This window comes from Festucalex cinctus, chromosome 15 (assembly GCF_051991245.1).
Source record: "Festucalex cinctus isolate MCC-2025b chromosome 15, RoL_Fcin_1.0, whole genome shotgun sequence".
In the NCBI taxonomy this organism is placed as follows: Eukaryota; Metazoa; Chordata; class Actinopteri; order Syngnathiformes; family Syngnathidae; genus Festucalex; species Festucalex cinctus.
The window spans coordinates 24,570,492-24,588,391 of record NC_135425.1 but is presented as its reverse complement, the minus strand read 5'-3'; the positions used below and the strand labels follow the sequence as shown (position 1 = coordinate 24,588,391).

The window sequence follows — 17,900 nt, the reverse complement described above, 5'->3', positions numbered from 1 at the left end:
ATTACAGTATATCAACAAGTGGCTACTATGGCTCCATTTTGTGAAGTTAAAACCCCTGGGCGTTATCTTATTTTGAAATGACTTGGTCAGAACCATCAAAAAGCCCAAAACGGGTCACAATAATGCCTAACGGTTAACCAGCATTAGTTAGCGGTTGGTTTAACATTATTGTTGGAACTTTATAACTATCGCATTAATCATGTATGAACGCAGATGAATCGCACTATTAATTTTGACTGCAAATGATCCTTTAGCTTGACAGCGAATGGCTACGTTAAAGGTAGCACAGGCTGCGTTTGAACAATAAACATAAACATGCATTACAGTGAAGCATTTAATAAATGTTTTCGTGTGACATTCAGAATTTTTGTTCATGTCAAACTATTGGGGACATTTTTTTTTCCCACGTTAAATGAGACGTCCTCTTAACATTAAATGCCGGAAAAATGAACACATAAGAGGTTCATTTTAAATTTGGCGGGCAAAAAATGTTGATAAAAAGCCTTTTTAATTAAGCGATTAATCGGGATTAATCAAAATTTTAAGATGTGATTAATCTGATTAAAAAATTTAATCGTTTGACAGCTCTAATTATAACTATAATTTACTTGTTTGTTTTTTTTTAACCTTTTTCACCATGAATCCACCTTCTGTCTTTCCCGTGTGTTTGTGCATGTTGCATTCGCTTGCTGCAGATTGGAAAAGGGGGTGTGTCACTATGCGTCACATGACAGTGTCACGGTGACAGATTTGCAGAAGCAAAGATTTTGCAAAAATCATATATTTTTCGTCTCATTTTTCATGAATGACTGAAAATATCCATAGATTTCAGTCCAGTTTCATTAGTCAACGAAAATGCATACTGATTTAGTCCCAGTTCTTGTTTAGAAATGAGAGTTTTAGTCTAGTCTCGTCTATTTTTAGTCCGGTGAAAAATGTGTGTTGACATTATTTTAGTTTAGTTTAGTTTTTGTTGATAAAATTAAAACACTACAATGACTGCCCATAAAACACAAAACTGAAAAGTCAAGAGCAGGTCGGCTGTAATTGTATAAAATTCTAACGAACCGGCGGCGAAGAGGAGATTGCGGGTCACTCACCGACATGTCGCAGCCCACGACGTGAAATCGACACGGCATCCGGAATTTGCTGCAGAACTTGATGTGGTCCACGTACTGGAAGACGGGACACGTGTCAGTTTGTGGGATCCGGGAGAGAAACGCGCACGCTCCTCAAGCTCACCTTCTCCCTGGGTATCTTCTTTTTGGCGCAGCCCTCGCAGATCATCGGGTATTTGGGGCAGATCTCATCATGGGCCTGGCGGCAAGATAGACGTCTCAACAAATTGTATTGATACTGTTTTTGTTTTTTTTAAATGTGTTTTCTCACCTTGATGTTCTTGAAGTGAAAGGGTTCCTTGCAATACTTGCAGTTAAGCGTCCTCTCCGGGCACTCGCGCTCGCTGTGCCGCTCCTGCTCGTTGAAGCGGATGCGCTCCTTGCAGGAAGGGCACGGGACGATCATGAACTCGCACTTGCCCTCGTGGTTCAGCTGAGACGTAACGTGGAAACAGAAATGCTACGGATTCGTCAACAGAACGGAACTGCGCCCAAGCGTGGCGCTTGGTGGACTTGAGACCACATTGCCCGACTTCCGTGACTCACCTCATACTCTTTGATCGATCCTCTCCAAGAGCAGCTTTCATTAACGCAGACGGCCGTGAGGTTTTCCACCTCCCGCCGAACCGCGTTGTCGGGAAAAGCCTTGAAAAACATCCGGGCAAAGGTTAGTAACTGCTTGACTTTTTTTTTCTTTTTTTTTTTGCAGTGTACAGGCAATTGCAGTTACATGTTAGCATTAAGCTATCTGTGTTTAATTAGACTAATTGAAAGGTTTACAGTAAATTGTTAATTCTGTTGGTTTTATGTGTCAGTTTTACAATAAACTTTAAATGGAAATGGCAAACAATTTAAAACATTGGTGTCCAAACTACGGCCCGGGGGCCATTTGCGGCCCGCCGTCCATTTTTCAGTGGCCCGCGACATATGCTAAAAATTGCATTTGACTCAGTTCAAATAAAATAAAACAAAAATGTTTGGAGATAGTCAAAGTAAGAAGGGAGGGTATCGAAAATCAGGTGCCGTTAAAGGTTATTTTAGTTAACTAAAACTAATGAAAAAACTAAAATTCAAAAAAACAATATTGTTACCGAAATAAAATAAAAACGAAAATGCTTTTTAAAAGGACGAAAACTAACTGAAACTACATTTTATGTTTTCCAAATTAACTACAATTATAGCAAACATGTCCTTTGTTTTAGTTTTTGGTAATTAATTTAATGCATGAGCCTTTGGGGATGACTTTAAATGTGATTTTTAGTAGATTTATTTTGATATAAACCGGAATAATGACGTTTGAAAGTATGTCACACAGAAGTGACGTCATCTAGCAGCAGCTAATAGAAAAGCACCTAAATATGCAAAAGCACAAATAAATTATTTGTACAATTTTTAGGACAAAACACAATATCTCTTTATAACATTATGTGGCCCTTGCGTCCTTCTGATTTTCTCTATGTGGCCCTCAAATGAAAAAGTTTGGACACCCCTGATTTTAAAACAAACACTTTGCCTCAAATTTGAAAAACGTGAGTGAAAAGGTACTACTTTAACACACATGTTGATAAATTTAAGTGCGTTTTAATAAGTTTAAATTTGCTTATCGTGAGTAAGAGTGGTAAAACTACTTTAAAAATGTCTTACGTTGTTATATTGCATAGTTTCATCGATCATGAGTGGTTTTGTAATGTACTGAGTACTCACACATCCTTGTTTCAGGATCGACGTCGTCTCTTCAAAAATGTCCTCCTTGATGCACGCGTTGCATTTCTGTGGCCCGTTACTGCAGCGACAACGAGTAGACATGTCTAGCATGAGTAGACCCACAAAATGGTGCCTTTTCTTTTCTCTTTTCCCCATTTCAAATTTGAACCACTATAACTAGATAGATGGGCGACACAAAATTGTGAATCATTTGGGTTTTTATAAAATACCAAAGGAGCCATTTGTTGACTGGCTCACCTGATGGCCAGGTTGAAGCAGTACGAGCAGAAGCGATGGCCGCACTGCGCCTGGAAGGGTCGTCTCAGGATGTTGTGGCAGCACTTGCACAGGTGCTTGTCCTCCAGCTTGTTGCCCAGGATCTTCTTAGGGAAGCCCGGCTTGTTGTTCTCCATGGACGAGGGAGGCGACGGTTCCTGGGCGGCCATGCTGTCCAATCACAAGCGTTCACACCTAGGTGGGGGAAACGGCACGGTTATTCAGATTAGTATGATCGCCATAAAAAAAAATAAATAAAATAATTACGCCAGTAAATCTGAGGTCACGAACGTGGTGCCTGCAGTAGCATCCAAGTATCACATGAGTAGCCAACTAGCATGATCTAAAAATAGCTCACCTGTGATTGTGATGATGATGATGATGATGAAGTGATGCATATATGTGGCATATTTCTATATATGTTTCTGAATTATTATGAGTAATCATTATCATCAATGACTTCGCAAATGGCTATAATTAATAGCTACATATATTTGAGAAAATCCATCCATTTTCTTGACCGCTTATTCCTCACAAGGGTCGCGGGGGCTGCTGGCGCCTATCTCAGCTGGCTCTGGGCAGTAGGCGGGGGACACCCTGGACTGGTTGCCAACCAATCGGAGGGCACACAGACGAACAACCATCCACACTCACACGCACACCTAGGGACATTTCGGAGCGCCCAATTAACCTGCCATGCATGTCTTTGGAATGTGGGAGGAGACCGGAGTACCCGGAGAAGACCCACGCGGGCACGGGGAGAACATGCAAACTCCACCCAGGAAGGTCCGAGCCTGGACTCGAACCGGAGACCTCAGAACTGGGAAGCGGACGTGCTAACCACTCGACTACCGTGCCGCCCTATTTGAGAAAATAAGTTATAAATTCCAGAAATGTTTCTCAAATTGGTCACCTGTCCCATTAAATCAAAGTAGGTCTCAGTTTCAAAAAGGTTGGTGACCCCATCAATAGATTCAAAAGAAAATCAGACAAAAATATGTTAAAACTAGAATAAATAATAAAATATATATGTTATGACAATAAAGTTATAAAATCATGACAAAAAAGTCATCATGTTAAGACAGAATAGATCAATTTGCAAAACAAAAATGCAAAAAAATGAAATTAAAACGTTTTGCATCCAATTAACCAACTAAATAATTGACATTTTCAATGAATTATTAAAACAATTGTTTGTTGTAGCCTCAGAATAAGTTAAAAAACAAAACAAAACAAAAAAAAACTGTAACGATAAGTAGTAAAATTTTAAGAACATCTCAGAACTATAGTCATAATTATAAGAGAATAAAAACAGAAAACTACAACCCAAAAAAATGTAGAGGAAACTAATTCATAAAATTACGATGTAAACGAGTAATAAAAAATTGAAAGAATGACGGTGACGGTCTGAATTTCCCATTCTACTCCTACAACTTTATTGTTCAATATTTAAGTGACAAGGTTTAGCGGTATCAATAAAGTTGTCCGGATTGAGTGAAGCCCTCCTGGCGTTTAAACGTGAAGATAAAGGAAATGGAGTCCAATGTTTTGTCACTAGCATCGTTCTCGCATCTACCAGCGAGGCCCCCGCGGCCTTTGTTGACATGTCGGTCTACTGACTGGCTGGTTTGCGCCTCCCACCCGCGCTTCTATTGTCTCCTTGTTGCTAAGCCGTCAGAGCATCCTCGAGTCAGAAGAAGAAAAGTGGTACCCGGAGGAGAGAGAGAGAGGGGGGGGGGATCCCCCCCCCCACACCCCGCTTACCAGCAGCCTGCTCCGGTCTTCTGGTTTTAATGAGCCGCCATGGCCCGCCTGTCCTTGTCCCGAGGCTCGACTCGACGTTGTTTACAGGCGCGACGACGGCGGGCTTCTTCCTTCCGCCACATAACAACAACACGGACGGCCTCTCCGGCAGAGGCGGCTGTTTTCGTCCAGCGACGCCATTGCTTCCCTCGCAACACGACCGACGGTGACGTCACGCGGGGGCGGGGCCCACGGTGGGCTTGACGACATGCGCACATCGATACGCGCGCGCGCACGCTAAATGACAAAACAGTGCCGTTGAACCCCGTTATTCGCGTGAGATTGGGACCGCGAATAATAAGCAATTTATGAGCATAATGATGAATTTTTTTTCAATAAATGTTCATATTGTAATTTTTTTTGTACAAAAATGTTAATACAAGAATAAAGGTATTTTTTTTCCAAGCCAAACGTCATGCTATGAGAAAGTGACGTATTTCACAAGAACATGGTAACTTTGGCCTCTGATTATGCCTTAATACAATTACTACTTTACACACATAAAATTCCCACTTAATTCTTGTAACGTGAAAGCACCACACCCACTCTTCTCAAACTCTTTTAATTGACCAAATTGAGCACAGAACAAAACAATGTATGTACACACTACATGTGTAAAGTTGCACTCAAAATGATTTGACCTTTTCTGTCAATTAGTTTTTTTAAAATGATTATTTACAATGGGAAATATTCAGAAATGACAAACTAGACCTTTGAACAAGAAATGATGCAGTAAAAAATACATATGAAATAGCGTGGACAAGTCTGAACTATTTGAGTGTTTTTTTTTTTTTTAAAACACATATTACACAAATATCATTTAAAGGCACTTTTTTTTTTTTAAAAGGTACATAGAAACAGTAGAAGCTGTGGAGTGCTTACAATAAGGAGCATTTCTTTAAAGTGCATGAATACTACTGGTGATCAATACTACATGCTGGAGTCACATGGTCCTGAGTGGGAGAAGATCATCGTCTTCATTTTTAGGTGTCCTCCAGAAGTTTCTGGAGGTTTCTTTGAATCTAAGCACACAAACTTCAGCAGCGCGACACCAAAACAACATTTTAGCCCGTTCACCAAAATCCGCATTTGGCACAAACCTTTTCGAGCTTCAACAGGCTGGCGGAAAGTTCGCCGAAGATCTCGGCATCCTGGGCAATCACCGCGTTTCTGCAAACAGATTGGTGTTTTTGTTTTGTGGCAACTCTTCCAACGGCAAAAAAAAAAAAAAATCTAATTCTTGGCAATTTAGACACCTCCATCTGTAAAAAAAAAAAAAAAAAAAAACTAATCTGGAGGGTGCTATGAGACAAAACGGTTTAAACCAAAACTCAAGTGTTTTTTTTTTGTTTTGTTTTTTTTAATGGGTCATTGAGACTTTTTTTTGTGGGTCTACTCATGATAGACTTGCTTACCGAATTTCATGCTGCTAAGTGAAACTGATTTTGGGGGTTGAAAACAAAAAATAAAAAATCTAGAGACAGGACAAAATGGCGGCTTCAAACCAAAATGGCAGACTTCCTGTGTCTTTTCAGATATGGCTTCTTGAGATTTTTTTTTTTTTTTGTGGCTCAACTCATGATAGACTCTCCTACCAAATTTGATCCTTTCAAATCTTCTATTTGGGATCATCATACCCTCCATGCAGACGATCCCTGGCGGACAGTATGACGTTCAAGCGATGCTCCAGGGCCGCCATCTTGAACGCCATGTAACACGAGGACATTACCAGAACGCCGACTCTGTGTTGTTTTTTTTTGGGGGGGGGGGAACGCAAACATCTCAAAAGAGCCTGTCGGACAACAAATGGCTTCTCGTGTTGCACAGAAAACTCACAAGAACAAATAGATTAGCAGGACGGAGAGCAAGGTCACGTGAGCCCAGCCTTTGTCCGCTTGCGTGGCCCCCGCAACAGACTTCGACGGCCCTTTGTGGGCAGAAAACAGAAACAATATGTTTTCAAACATCTGGGCTCGAGGAGAGAATCACATTCAAGTCTCCACACCCGTGCCTAAATGCCAGCTTTTTTTAAATTACTTTTTAACAATTGGTCAAATAAATAAGTTCACAACCTATAAAACTAAAGTAAAGGTAACATTGAACTGAATTGAAATGTGGTTGCAAAAGTGTGCACACCCTCGTTTAACTCATTTGCTCCCAAAGACGTATTTATATGTTTTTTTGTTGTTGTTTTTTTGTTGTTGTTTTTTTATGCCAGAGCATGCAGAAGGCTTTGATGCAGCCTCTGAACTGAAGAAAACGCTTGAAGCAATGATAGTTATTACAAAAACGGACAGCAGGTGGCAGCAGAGTATAAGAGATCAACCATGTTGCAAAAAAACTATTTTCCCCACTTTTTTAAACATAATGGTAATGAAACTTAGCTATATTCTAATGCTAACTGCTGCAAAACGGAAACAGATAAAAATCTACTTTTTTTTTTTACCCAATGAAAGAAGAGATGCTAATCTTTCTTTTGTATTCAAAATCCAGTAAAAGACGTTGCTTCAATGAAAATGGCTGGGAGTGAATGAGTTAAATGGACATGATCAGAATTCACTAATCACATTCAAACTCCTTAAACGGGAGTCAGCACACACTGGACACCATTTAAAGTATCTGTGATTAAACCCAAACGAAGGTCAGAAGTTCTAGTAGGCTTAAGGTGACTTTGTTTTTTTGCTTTCTAGCAGAGGCCGTGTGCTGATATTTTGAACTATTCTTAATTTCCTACACCTTCATTAAGGCCCCAGTTATAGGTGAATAAAATACGAAGTATGAGTCTATACTTGCAAAAATGTCTTGACAATATGTTATATGCAGTCCCACTAGTCTAAATACAGTATTGTGGTTAATATTGCGTTAGTGGAGGACGAAAGCAGAAAAAGCAGAAAAATCCAAATCAATATCTGAAGGCGACCATTTTCCCACTTGGTGTTGCGTGAAAATGACATCCAAGTTGCTCAGGTAACAACCAATCACAGCTCAGCTTCAAGAAAAAAAAAAAAAGAAAAAAAAAGGGACCTGAGCTGTGATTGGTCATTGCCTGAACAACTTGTGATGTCATCTTCAGTTGACAGCAAGTGTCAAAATGGCCGCCCCGAGATGGATGAAAACGACTGGATTTTGCTGCATAACTCCTATTCCACAAATGTGATATTAATCAGAATGCGTTAACGTTATTGTCAAGATATGTTTTAAATCTAGTGTTTCAACTGGGGGTGTGCAGACTTTTAAAATCCACCGTAGCTCATGCAGGTGCAGATTTCTAGTCGGAAATCATTCAAGGCGGCGCTTTGTCATGAATAATTGACGAGACGACCCACGGCATTAATAATATGACAAGACGGCAAGACGAATGAGCGTGACGGGTACCGTTCTTGGCTCGGCTTTTTTGGCCTGGCTGAAGGTGGACATCTGCGTGCACGGACACCTCTCTGCTCAGAAATGTGTCGGGGAGGCCTGCGAATTCTGCTTGATGAAACACAGAGTGAGGGGAGAGGCGGAAAGAGAGCTATTGAAAAGGCAGAACCCTGGAATCCAAAAAACGGAACAAGAATAGCTCTTTCAATGGAAAATTCAAAATACGCTATTTGTTCTAGTATGACTTGGCTCAATAAGGGATTGTAAACATTGAATTAGACTACAGAAAGAGGCATTTCCAGTATGTCAGGAAAGAGGCGTGGAAAAATCTGCATGCACGTCCAATGAGGAAGGAGGAGCCTTCTACGAAACTCGTCAAACGAAGCACGTCTAAATTAATGCTGGCTATTTAACTCGGACATTTTGTCAACAAGCACGGCTGATCCCAAGCAGACACGCCCTCATCCACCCACCGGCCATTTTGTCACAATCCGGAGTCTGCGATCCGGAGCTGCTGCTACTCTCCACCTCCATTTCCTCTCGTCTCTGTCGCACCACGCCGTCCAGATCAGAGAAGTCCTGCCGGGCACATACACAATGGGCCTGCCGCTGAGAACGAGGACCTTGCTTTCTATAGATGTTACAGATCAAAACAAACAAACAAACAAACAAACAAAAACGAGATTCCAAACCAGAGGGAGGGATGGTGGACGCTTGACTCCAAAGGCATCTTCACAGGAGGAGGCCACATGGCTGCTGCACGTCTTCTCCATCTGCAAAGCTCTCACACATTGTAGTTAGCATGTACAGGATTTTTATTTTATAGATTTTTTTTTTTAAGGATTTACAGTATACAGGCAAGTCCAAATTTTGTTTTGTGCCTTTAGAAGTGCTTGTAAGATTTTACAATTACAGCTATGCTAATTTCTGTTAGCCATTCCATGGCATTTCACATTGTATGTTAGCATTAAGCTAGCGGACTTTCGTCAGACACATTTGTACACACGTTGGTGTCAAATACAGTGTTCCCTCGTTTTCCGCTGGGGTTAGGTTCCAAAAAATACCCGCAATAAATGAAATCCGCGAAGTAGTTAGCTTTATGTTTTACAACTCTTATAAATGCTTTAAGGCTCTAAAATCCCCGACCGCACAATTTATACACTTTTCTCCATGAGGCATTTACATGGTCTCACATTTCTCTCTTGTTCAAACATTGACAATGTTCAAACCTTCATAAATTTTATAAAATGGGTATATTACTGTAAAAAAATATGCAAAATTGCACTTAAAAAAAAAATCCGCGATACAGCGAGACCGCAAAAAGTGAACCGCGTTATAGCGAGGGAAGACTGTATACAATGCTTAATTTTATGTGTCCGCCTTTATTTGGAGAGTTCAAAGTGATCATTTACAACAATCTCCCAATCCTTGACAGCAAGAGTGTGAGTTATTAAAATATTAAAAGTGGATTTCTTTCGACTGCACGCGATCTGTTCCGGAACTCGTTTGTTTGAACTGACCTCCAGGTGGATGCACACGGACCTCAGGAACTTGTAGGTGGTGTTCCGGGACAGGAAGGACACGAAGACGTGCTGGAAAAAAACAGAACGTACACTCAAGTTAAGATGAGGTCATTCAAACTGCACTCGAGCCCGCTTAATACCTGAAATGTGGTACTTTTTTAAATATTTTTTGAAGGGCTCTTACTTGTTCCTGTGTGCTTTCGATCACCAGGGCGTTAGGCACCAGCAGTGCTGTTTTCGTCTTCTTGATGAACGTCACGGACGAGGCCTGGATGGCGATCTACGGGAGAGTTTTGGAGTTTTTCCAGAGCCAACCCATTTGCCGAGAGGGTGCGTCGTACCTTCGTATTCCTGCCAAAGACTTTGGAGTGGAAGCAGATCCAGTTAGGCGAGAGGAACATTTTGCCCTGATACAGGATGTCTCGCTGCAGGGCGCACGTGTAGCCTGGCAATTTAAAAACACAACCAACACATTAAAAAAATAAATAAAAAATAAATCAAAAAGGTCAAGTTCAGAAAACAAGCAGTTTCTCTGTGAAAGCGGAGGGCATACTTTGTGTGAGCGCCTCGTCTCTGCTCACTTCCTTGAACAACTTGTGAAACTGTACGTTCGTCTTGGACAGCTGGAAGAAACCAGAAAACTGGAATAATGGCACCAAACATGACATGTTTTCAAAGATACGCGGTGAAATAACACCAATAAATGTTTTCCAGGACAAATGGGGATTGTCTACCCTTATTTTTCCATTTATAAATATTGAAAATAAATCCGTGACTAGGCCAGCATGAAGGTTACTGTACGTCGGAGTGAGCTCGGCTGGTGATTGGTGGAAAAACCGGAAGTACAGAAATGTACACACCTGAGTGGACGGCGACTTCTTTCCCTCCGACTTCGCCAGTCGGAGGTGAGTAGGCCTCCTCCGGCTACTCGGACCATCGTTGTCCGCCTCATAACTGCCACAAAATCAAACACATTAACCTGTTAAGAACTTGTAACGAACTTTTTTTTATCGAACGCCTTGCAGTAACCGAACTCAAATGAACCAGAGGCTACGTTAGCACAGCACAGCACATCGGGACTTGAGCTTCAGTTGGCCCCGAACTCACCTCCTTCCGCGGGGGTACTCCGTCGTTCGGCCCGGCGGAGTCAACGGTCTCTCGGCCTGCTCGCCCATCACCGCCGCGTCGTCCTCCCCCTCCTCCCCCGCCCCCGGCAACCGCCGCGAGGAGGCATACGAGATGCCCTGGGGGTCAGGAGCCTTTGGACTGAGGGGAGAAAATGTGGGAAAAATTGGCTGGATGTTGGAGGAGGAGGAGGAGGAGTAACCGGGGAGGAGTCGGAGGTTGAGGCCGGGAGAGGGGAGCGACAAGCCGGGAGCGCTGGAAAGGAAAGGCAAGGAAGGAGGAACCGCCCCCATTGGTGTTAAAAAGAGCTTCACAACTCATTTTATTCACCAATTCGCGCAGTTTTTACAAATATTACTAACTATTAAAAACAATAAATAACAAAACGACAACAAATCCACTTTTTTTTTCTCCTCGTCTGTTTGAGCCACGTCATTGCGATTGACCAAGATGTCCACCAGGCGGCAGCACCGTCAATGATAAAATTATTGAGTTTCATGTGCGTGTGTTGTTTCAAGTCTGGGTAACGGTTTCATAGTTTCAAATCTGCTTTGGGTTACAAAGTAAGGTTTCGGTTTAGGGCAAGTGTTTTTAGTTGGGGTTTCAAGCCTCTGTTAGGGTTTCAAATAGGACTTTAAGTCATAGTTACCTGGTTGAGTTAAATGGGTTTTCCAAGTAGGATTTAAAACCTTGGTCAAGGTTTCCAAGTAAGGTTTTAAATCAGGGTTATAATTTCAAATTAGGGTCTCAAATTAGTTAGTCTTTCAAGACAGGGTTGTGATTTTAAAGCAGGATGACGTGGTCAAGATGCTTTTGGATTTGAAAGTAGGGTTTTAAGTCAGGGTTACTGTATGAATTGTTTTGTATGATTTCCCAGTTGTTAAATGAGTCCCATTCCATGTTTATTTATTTATTTATTTTTTCTGTGTGTTTGTATTTATTTGTGGCGGTCTGATGACAGCTTAAGGACTGTTGAAAAACATCACGGCCCGCACATGGCCGCTTCTTACTGCCCCCCCCCCCCCCCCCCCCCCACAAAGCACACATCACTTTCTGGGATTAAGAAGAACACGAAAGAGATATTTTTAAAAAGAAAGAAAGAAAAATGATACAAAAATTGATCATGTCAATTAAAAAAACGTAGACAAAAATACATTCGAGTTACTCAATTAACTTCCGCTATATGGAAGATTTTTAAGCATTTTTTTTTTTTAATGTGGTTGCAGTTTACAAGGAAGTCCAAATGGAGTTGTGCCTTGTCCCTGTAGTACCACGTCCCGCCACAATGCGACGAGCAGCACTGAGCTCTACTGCAAGAGATGTAGTGTAGTTAACAGCAAGAGGAAGAAATAACCTCCCATCATTTTTCAGAAAAGGAAAATCTCAACTACACTTCAACTTGAGAGTGGCAAATATGTTTTAAAATGTATAGGAGGGGATTCAATGTACTGTATTTGTAAACTATTTTTACTTATAGTCAAGGAGCATGAAAGACACCTTGACTAATATGGATCAGATACCCATAAGGGAAAACAGCTGTGATGGTCATGTGAATTAACAAAGAGATGCTTGATAAAATCTTCCCACGTGTCCTTTGGAGATTATTCATTCTCGACACACTCACAATGGAGAGTGCGTGTGGGCGCGCAAGTCGCCCTCCTGAGAGGAATCTGCAATGAAAAACAGACGACAACAATGTGGGAATCGTAGTTTTGATTTATTTAACTAAATACAACCCGTTGCATAAAAATATATATTGTGCGCTACGATAGACATGGCGATATCGGATGATCAGTGTGGGGCCACTACCACGACACTAATGTAGAATGACAGATTCTTGTGTTTAAAACAGGTTTGTAAAAGCAAAAGAAGTTTGTAGAGGCATTGATTCAACTGCTTTACTTGAGAGAAAAAAAATAGACTGAAATGTAATTGAGTACAAAAGTAACTAGCTAACCTTCTTGTTTACATTCTTAAAACCAATAAGAGAAGAGCAACCAACCTGTCAATGTAGTAGCAAAAAAAAAATGTATCTGGACCCAAAATTTGTTGCTAATTCTACAGGCTAGCAGTACTGTTAACAAGTGAAAAGTTAGCCGAAATCTGGTACCTTCGGATTCGTTTGAAGATTCTTACGTTTCAAGAGAAGCTAGCTGTTAGCGGCAATGTAAATTACCACTGTCATTTGTTAGCAGGATTATACAAATAAAGAGAGGAAAAAAAAGAATTGTAGGTAAGAACAAAAAAAAAACCACACACACAAAAGCTGATGTCATATTTGGATGATGTCAGAGAAGCTAGCCCCTAGCTAAAATCTGGCCGCTAAACTGTAGTTACCACTGAAATTTGGTGAATAAAAGTTGCCTATAACCAGGACTAGGATGCAAAGTAGTAAGCAATTTGGGGAATTTTCTGGACGTCAAACTTTAAATTTCGGAGTTATCCTCAATCTGGTAGCTAAAGTTTGATGACTCCTTGTTTCATGAGAAGCTAGCTGTTAGCTATGACCAGTTTGCTGGTGAATTACTGCTGAAATTTGGTGTTTTTTTGAGGTGAATAAAAGTTGCATGTAATTAGAGGATCCAGGACAAAGTGCATCACATACAACAAATCGATTTGGGAATTTTCCAAGGCCTAAACTTAGACTTGGGGACAAGAAGAGAGGTAAGGAGCAGCATTGGTTTTAGCTAGCTAAAAATTGTAGGTCTTCCTGTTACATAATGAAGTTAGTTGCTAGCTACTACCTGGCCATTGCTGCAATCGAAGTGCTTTGGTAGGACGATTTAAAAAAAAAAAAAAGAACGACACATCCGATTTCCAGAGGATTGGAACTTGCGCCAGGCAACAAAGATTCAATGAAAACCAAAGAGAATCCAAGGAAACAGCGCAAAAGTATAAGGATTTATTTTCACGTTTTGTTGTTAAATCCCGATTGAAACGGATGCCCAAGCGCTGAAGTTGGATGGATTTTACTGGTCAAATAGGCAGAAATAAGCGAAAATTCCCTCGTTATAGGGTTGCTGGCAAGCAAATCTTGACAATTCCTCAGTGCAACTGAAAAGTGGTGTCAATCCATTCCGAAACCTGGAGACACTGAGCCCACCCTCAAAAAGTCTCCTGGATGCATCATTGGTAGCCCAAAGTTGATGGGGGTCCCAGTCTTTGGTTGTAGAAGGCATAGTGCGGGTAGTATGGGCTTACGGCAGGCAAAGAACGCAAGGACATGGCGGAGGGTCCGGACGACAAATGGACCTTATTACTGTAGGGGTGATAGCGAGCTAATCCCATACCGTGCGGTGCTCTGAGGGAGCCCCCTGAACCGCTCATGTGGGGTACGTGACAAGGGGAATGTGCTGAGGATGGCGCCTTGGGGTCCACCACCTCTAAGGCATTGTGTGCGCGCAGGTGGGCCAGGAACTCGTCGGACGCGGTAAAGCGCTTGTCACACGGAGCCCTGGCTGACTCCCAGTGGGGGTGGGAGTCACTGGGGACGACGTACGAGTAGAGGGGGTGCGGTGGGTGAGCGGCGTACAGTAACGGAAAGCTGGACTTGAGACTGCTGCTGCTGCTAAGGTGGGGAACGTTGGGGTAACTGAGGCAGTAAGGATCCCGGCACAGGCCCTGCATGAAGAAGGGCGGCGAGCACCCCGAGAGAGGGCTCGATCTGGGGTGCTTGGGACCCAACCGAGGCGGGTAGCCGGCGTAGGCGCCTACCACTGAGCCGTGGTAGACCACGTTGGACGGGGGCAAGGGGATAAGAGGATGCGCCGACTCGTAGGGAGAAACAGGCGCGAGGCGCCCGTGGCTGGACTCGGCTTTGCCGCCATCGGAGCTGGGTCCGGCGTGGGCAAGGTGCGGACCCACCGAAGTCGGCCCGCTTGCGTCAGTGGCTTTTTTGGATTGTCCGCAGTCGCTACTGGTGCTGCTCGGACTTCCAGTCTCACGCTCGTTATTTGGCGAGTGGCCCGGCCGGTCGGGTGGCGCGCCACCTGACCGCCGCTTGGGTCCCTGCTCACCACAGCTCGGCGAAGGCGATTTGGCGGCATTCCCATGAGTGCCACCAAGGACCCTGAATCCCATTTTGTCCAACAAACTGCTGCTGCTCACTTGGTCGTCGCCGCCTCCGCCGGAGTCCCCGCCCACTTTGTGGTAGGGCTTGAAGCTGCACTTGTCCGCCGAAGGGGGGCGCTGTTCGCCCAGCTTTAACCCGGGAGGAGAGGCGCTTTCCTTGGTGGAGACCGCCGGACGATCCGCTTTCCCAATCTGCGAGCATGTCTGGGCCAGTAGGGCCAGCGGACTCTTCTTCGCGTCCAGCTAAAAATCAATCAATAAGAAGTGCTTTTTTAAAAATATTTTATGAACTGTAGCAACTTTCAGTCATAATGAAGTTTTTTTTCCATGTCCAAATAACAGTGAACTGGTGTTAGTAGTTTTAATTTGAAAAATAAACATTTTTTTTGTATTATACATTCAAAAAAAGTTATCTTTTATTTATCTATTCACTTAATGAGGAGCTTTTTAGATTTATTTTTTTTAAAGATTTTTTTTGTTTTAATTTTTACACAGGTTATTTTAATTAGAAAATTTGGATTTCATGGCAAATATTGTAAATAAAATTCATATATATATATATATATATATATATATATATATATATATATATATATATATATATATATAATTTATTTATTTTTCTTCTTTTTTGGTCCAAATAATTACATTATTATTACTAACATCTATTATTTATACTGTGGAGTAATAAGAAATTTCTTAACAAAAATGAGCACAAAATGTTTGCACCAATAACCAAAATTCAAAATGTCTTTTAAGTGGTTGTTAGTGCGCCCTCCAGTGGACACCATAAGCCACAACAGTTAGTTTTAATGAAAAACTGCCGATTGTGTTCTGTCATGTTTAGTTTGACATCAGTTAACTAAAATGAACTCACTGTAACTCATTTAAAAAAAACAACATTTTATATGTGATTATTTTGCACATTTTTAACTACAATTTACCTCTCCATAAACACATTAATCACTGCATGACCTACTTTTAAACTTTTAAGCAGGAACCACATACGCAACATACTCTTTACAACTATTGAGCAGCAATATTTTTAACATACTAATAATGCTGTTTAATGTTATTACTATAAAGAAATACCAATCAATCAAGTACCTCGATGGTGACAGAAGTTGGCGTGAGCGGTTGCAGGTATTCCGAGTGGACGTGCGCGCTCAACATGTCGCCTGCCGCTGGCCACGGGGGCTCCCGAGGACCGACGACCGGGATGAAGACCCCCCGGCTCTTGAGGCTCGCTGCTCGGCTTCAACCGCTCAGTGGTGGTGACATTTCATCGGGCGCGGCGTAATCCGTCCACAGCCCCGCCGGTTAACGTTACTCGGTGGATTGTCTCCCGGGGATAAGGACGAGCGGAGGGTGGTCGTGGTGGGTGGGTGGGGCTTACGCGTGCATGTTGAATGAATCCAGTGTGAAGTTCTGAGGAGGTCTTCACGGCATGTGTGCGCTGCGTAGATTCGCGCATCTGACTGTCAAACTGAGTCAGTCGAGTAGGCAGGAGGGACCTCAAAGCAGCCGGTGGGCGGAGCTCGATGACAGCGAGACCAAAAGTGATCATTCATTTCTGGTGAAAACATGGTTTTGGGGTTTGTTTGTTTGTTGTTTTCACCATAAAATACATTTAGGCCAGCTCCAGTCCTGGTTGTATTGTACATTTTAAGGCAATATAAACTTGGGTAAGATTTGACACATCGATTTGGGCATTAAGAGTTTTTGGACGATCAGCAATAAAATACATCAAACTAAATTGAAGCCACATCAAATCCAAATTGCACTTTTGGTAGCAATGAAAACAGAACATGTAAAATGCTGAAAATGTTTAAATGTAGATGTGGTCATTTTGAAGACATTATCAAAATGGTCACACATTTATAACAAGCTAAACTTGTTAAAACAATTTTAATCCCAGTTGGATCCAGATTGCACTTTTGTTAGCAATGTAAACGCAACATGTAAAATGCTGAAAATGTTTAAATGTAGATGTGGTCATTTTGAAGACATTATCAAAATGGTCACACATTTATAACAAGCTAAACTTGTTAAAACAATTTTAATCCCAGTTGGATCCAGATTGCACTTTTGTTAGCAATGTAAACGCAACATGTAAAATGCTGAAAATGTTTAAATGTAGATGTGGTCATTTTGAAGACATTATCAAAATGGTCACACATTTATAACAAGCTAAACTTGTTAAAACAATTTTAATCCCAGTTGGATCCAGATTGCACTTTTGTTAGCAATGTAAACGCAACATGTAAAATGCTGAAAATGTTTAAATGTAGATGTGGTCATTTTGAAGACATTATCAAAATGGTCACACATTTATAACAAGCTAAACTTGTTAAAACAATTTTAATCCCAGTTGGATCCAGATTGCACTTTTGTTAGCAATGTAAACGCAACATGTAAAATGCTGAAAATGTTTAAATGTAGATGTGGTCATTTTGAAGACATTATCAAAATGGTCACACATTTATAACAAGCTAAACTTGTTAAAACAATTTTAATCCCAGTTGGATCCAGATTGCACTTTTGTTAGCAATGTAAACGCAACATGTAAAATGCTGAAAATGTTTAAATGTAGATGTGGTCATTTTGAAGACATTATCAAAATGGTCACACATTTATAACAAGCTAAACTTGTCAAAACAATTCTAATCCCAGTTGGATCCAGATTGCACTTTTGTTAGCAATGTAAACGCAACATGTAAAATGCTGAAAATGTTTAAATGTAAATCTGATCGTACCAAAGACCTTACCAAAAATGGGCACACATTTATAACAAGCTAAACTTGTCGAAACAATTTTAATCCCAGTTGGATCCAGATTGTACTTTTCATGCAATGTAAATGCAACATTATCCAATTTAGGGCGAACATTTGTATAAAGTTAAAAAATGCCCATCTGC

At 41.5% G+C, this 17,900-nt stretch overlaps 1 protein-coding gene and 1 pseudogene across 2 annotated transcripts in view; both read right to left on the bottom strand.

The window, feature by feature from the left end:
• The window catches only part of LOC144002819 (uncharacterized), a 36,944-nt pseudogene that overhangs the window by 9,147 nt on the left and 9,897 nt on the right, over positions 1-17,900 (bottom strand). The window contains exons 3-21 of the transcript XR_013278817.1: positions 10,895-11,167; positions 10,648-10,741; positions 10,341-10,410; positions 10,129-10,232; positions 9,972-10,067; positions 9,785-9,856; positions 8,957-9,037; positions 8,738-8,843; positions 8,277-8,372; positions 6,738-6,828; positions 6,539-6,643; positions 6,002-6,071; positions 5,888-5,923; positions 3,089-3,269; positions 2,823-2,926; positions 1,665-1,763; positions 1,390-1,551; positions 1,243-1,317; positions 1,101-1,175 (exon numbers count right to left, since the gene is read on the bottom strand). The product of XR_013278817.1 is annotated as an uncharacterized LOC144002819 (transcript). The remainder of the gene's footprint in view (positions 1-1,100; positions 1,176-1,242; positions 1,318-1,389; positions 1,552-1,664; positions 1,764-2,822; positions 2,927-3,088; positions 3,270-5,887; positions 5,924-6,001; positions 6,072-6,538; positions 6,644-6,737; positions 6,829-8,276; positions 8,373-8,737; positions 8,844-8,956; positions 9,038-9,784; positions 9,857-9,971; positions 10,068-10,128; positions 10,233-10,340; positions 10,411-10,647; positions 10,742-10,894; positions 11,168-17,900) is intronic.
• Positions 12,617-16,512, bottom strand: LOC144002722 (zinc finger protein 703-like). The gene is made up of 2 exons (XM_077498191.1): positions 16,091-16,512; positions 12,617-15,226 (listed from the first exon to the last, which is right to left on the bottom strand). Exons 1-2 carry the CDS (start codon positions 16,154-16,156, stop codon positions 14,039-14,041), a joined length of 1,254 nt encoding a protein of 417 aa, XP_077354317.1. The 5' UTR covers positions 16,157-16,512; the 3' UTR covers positions 12,617-14,038.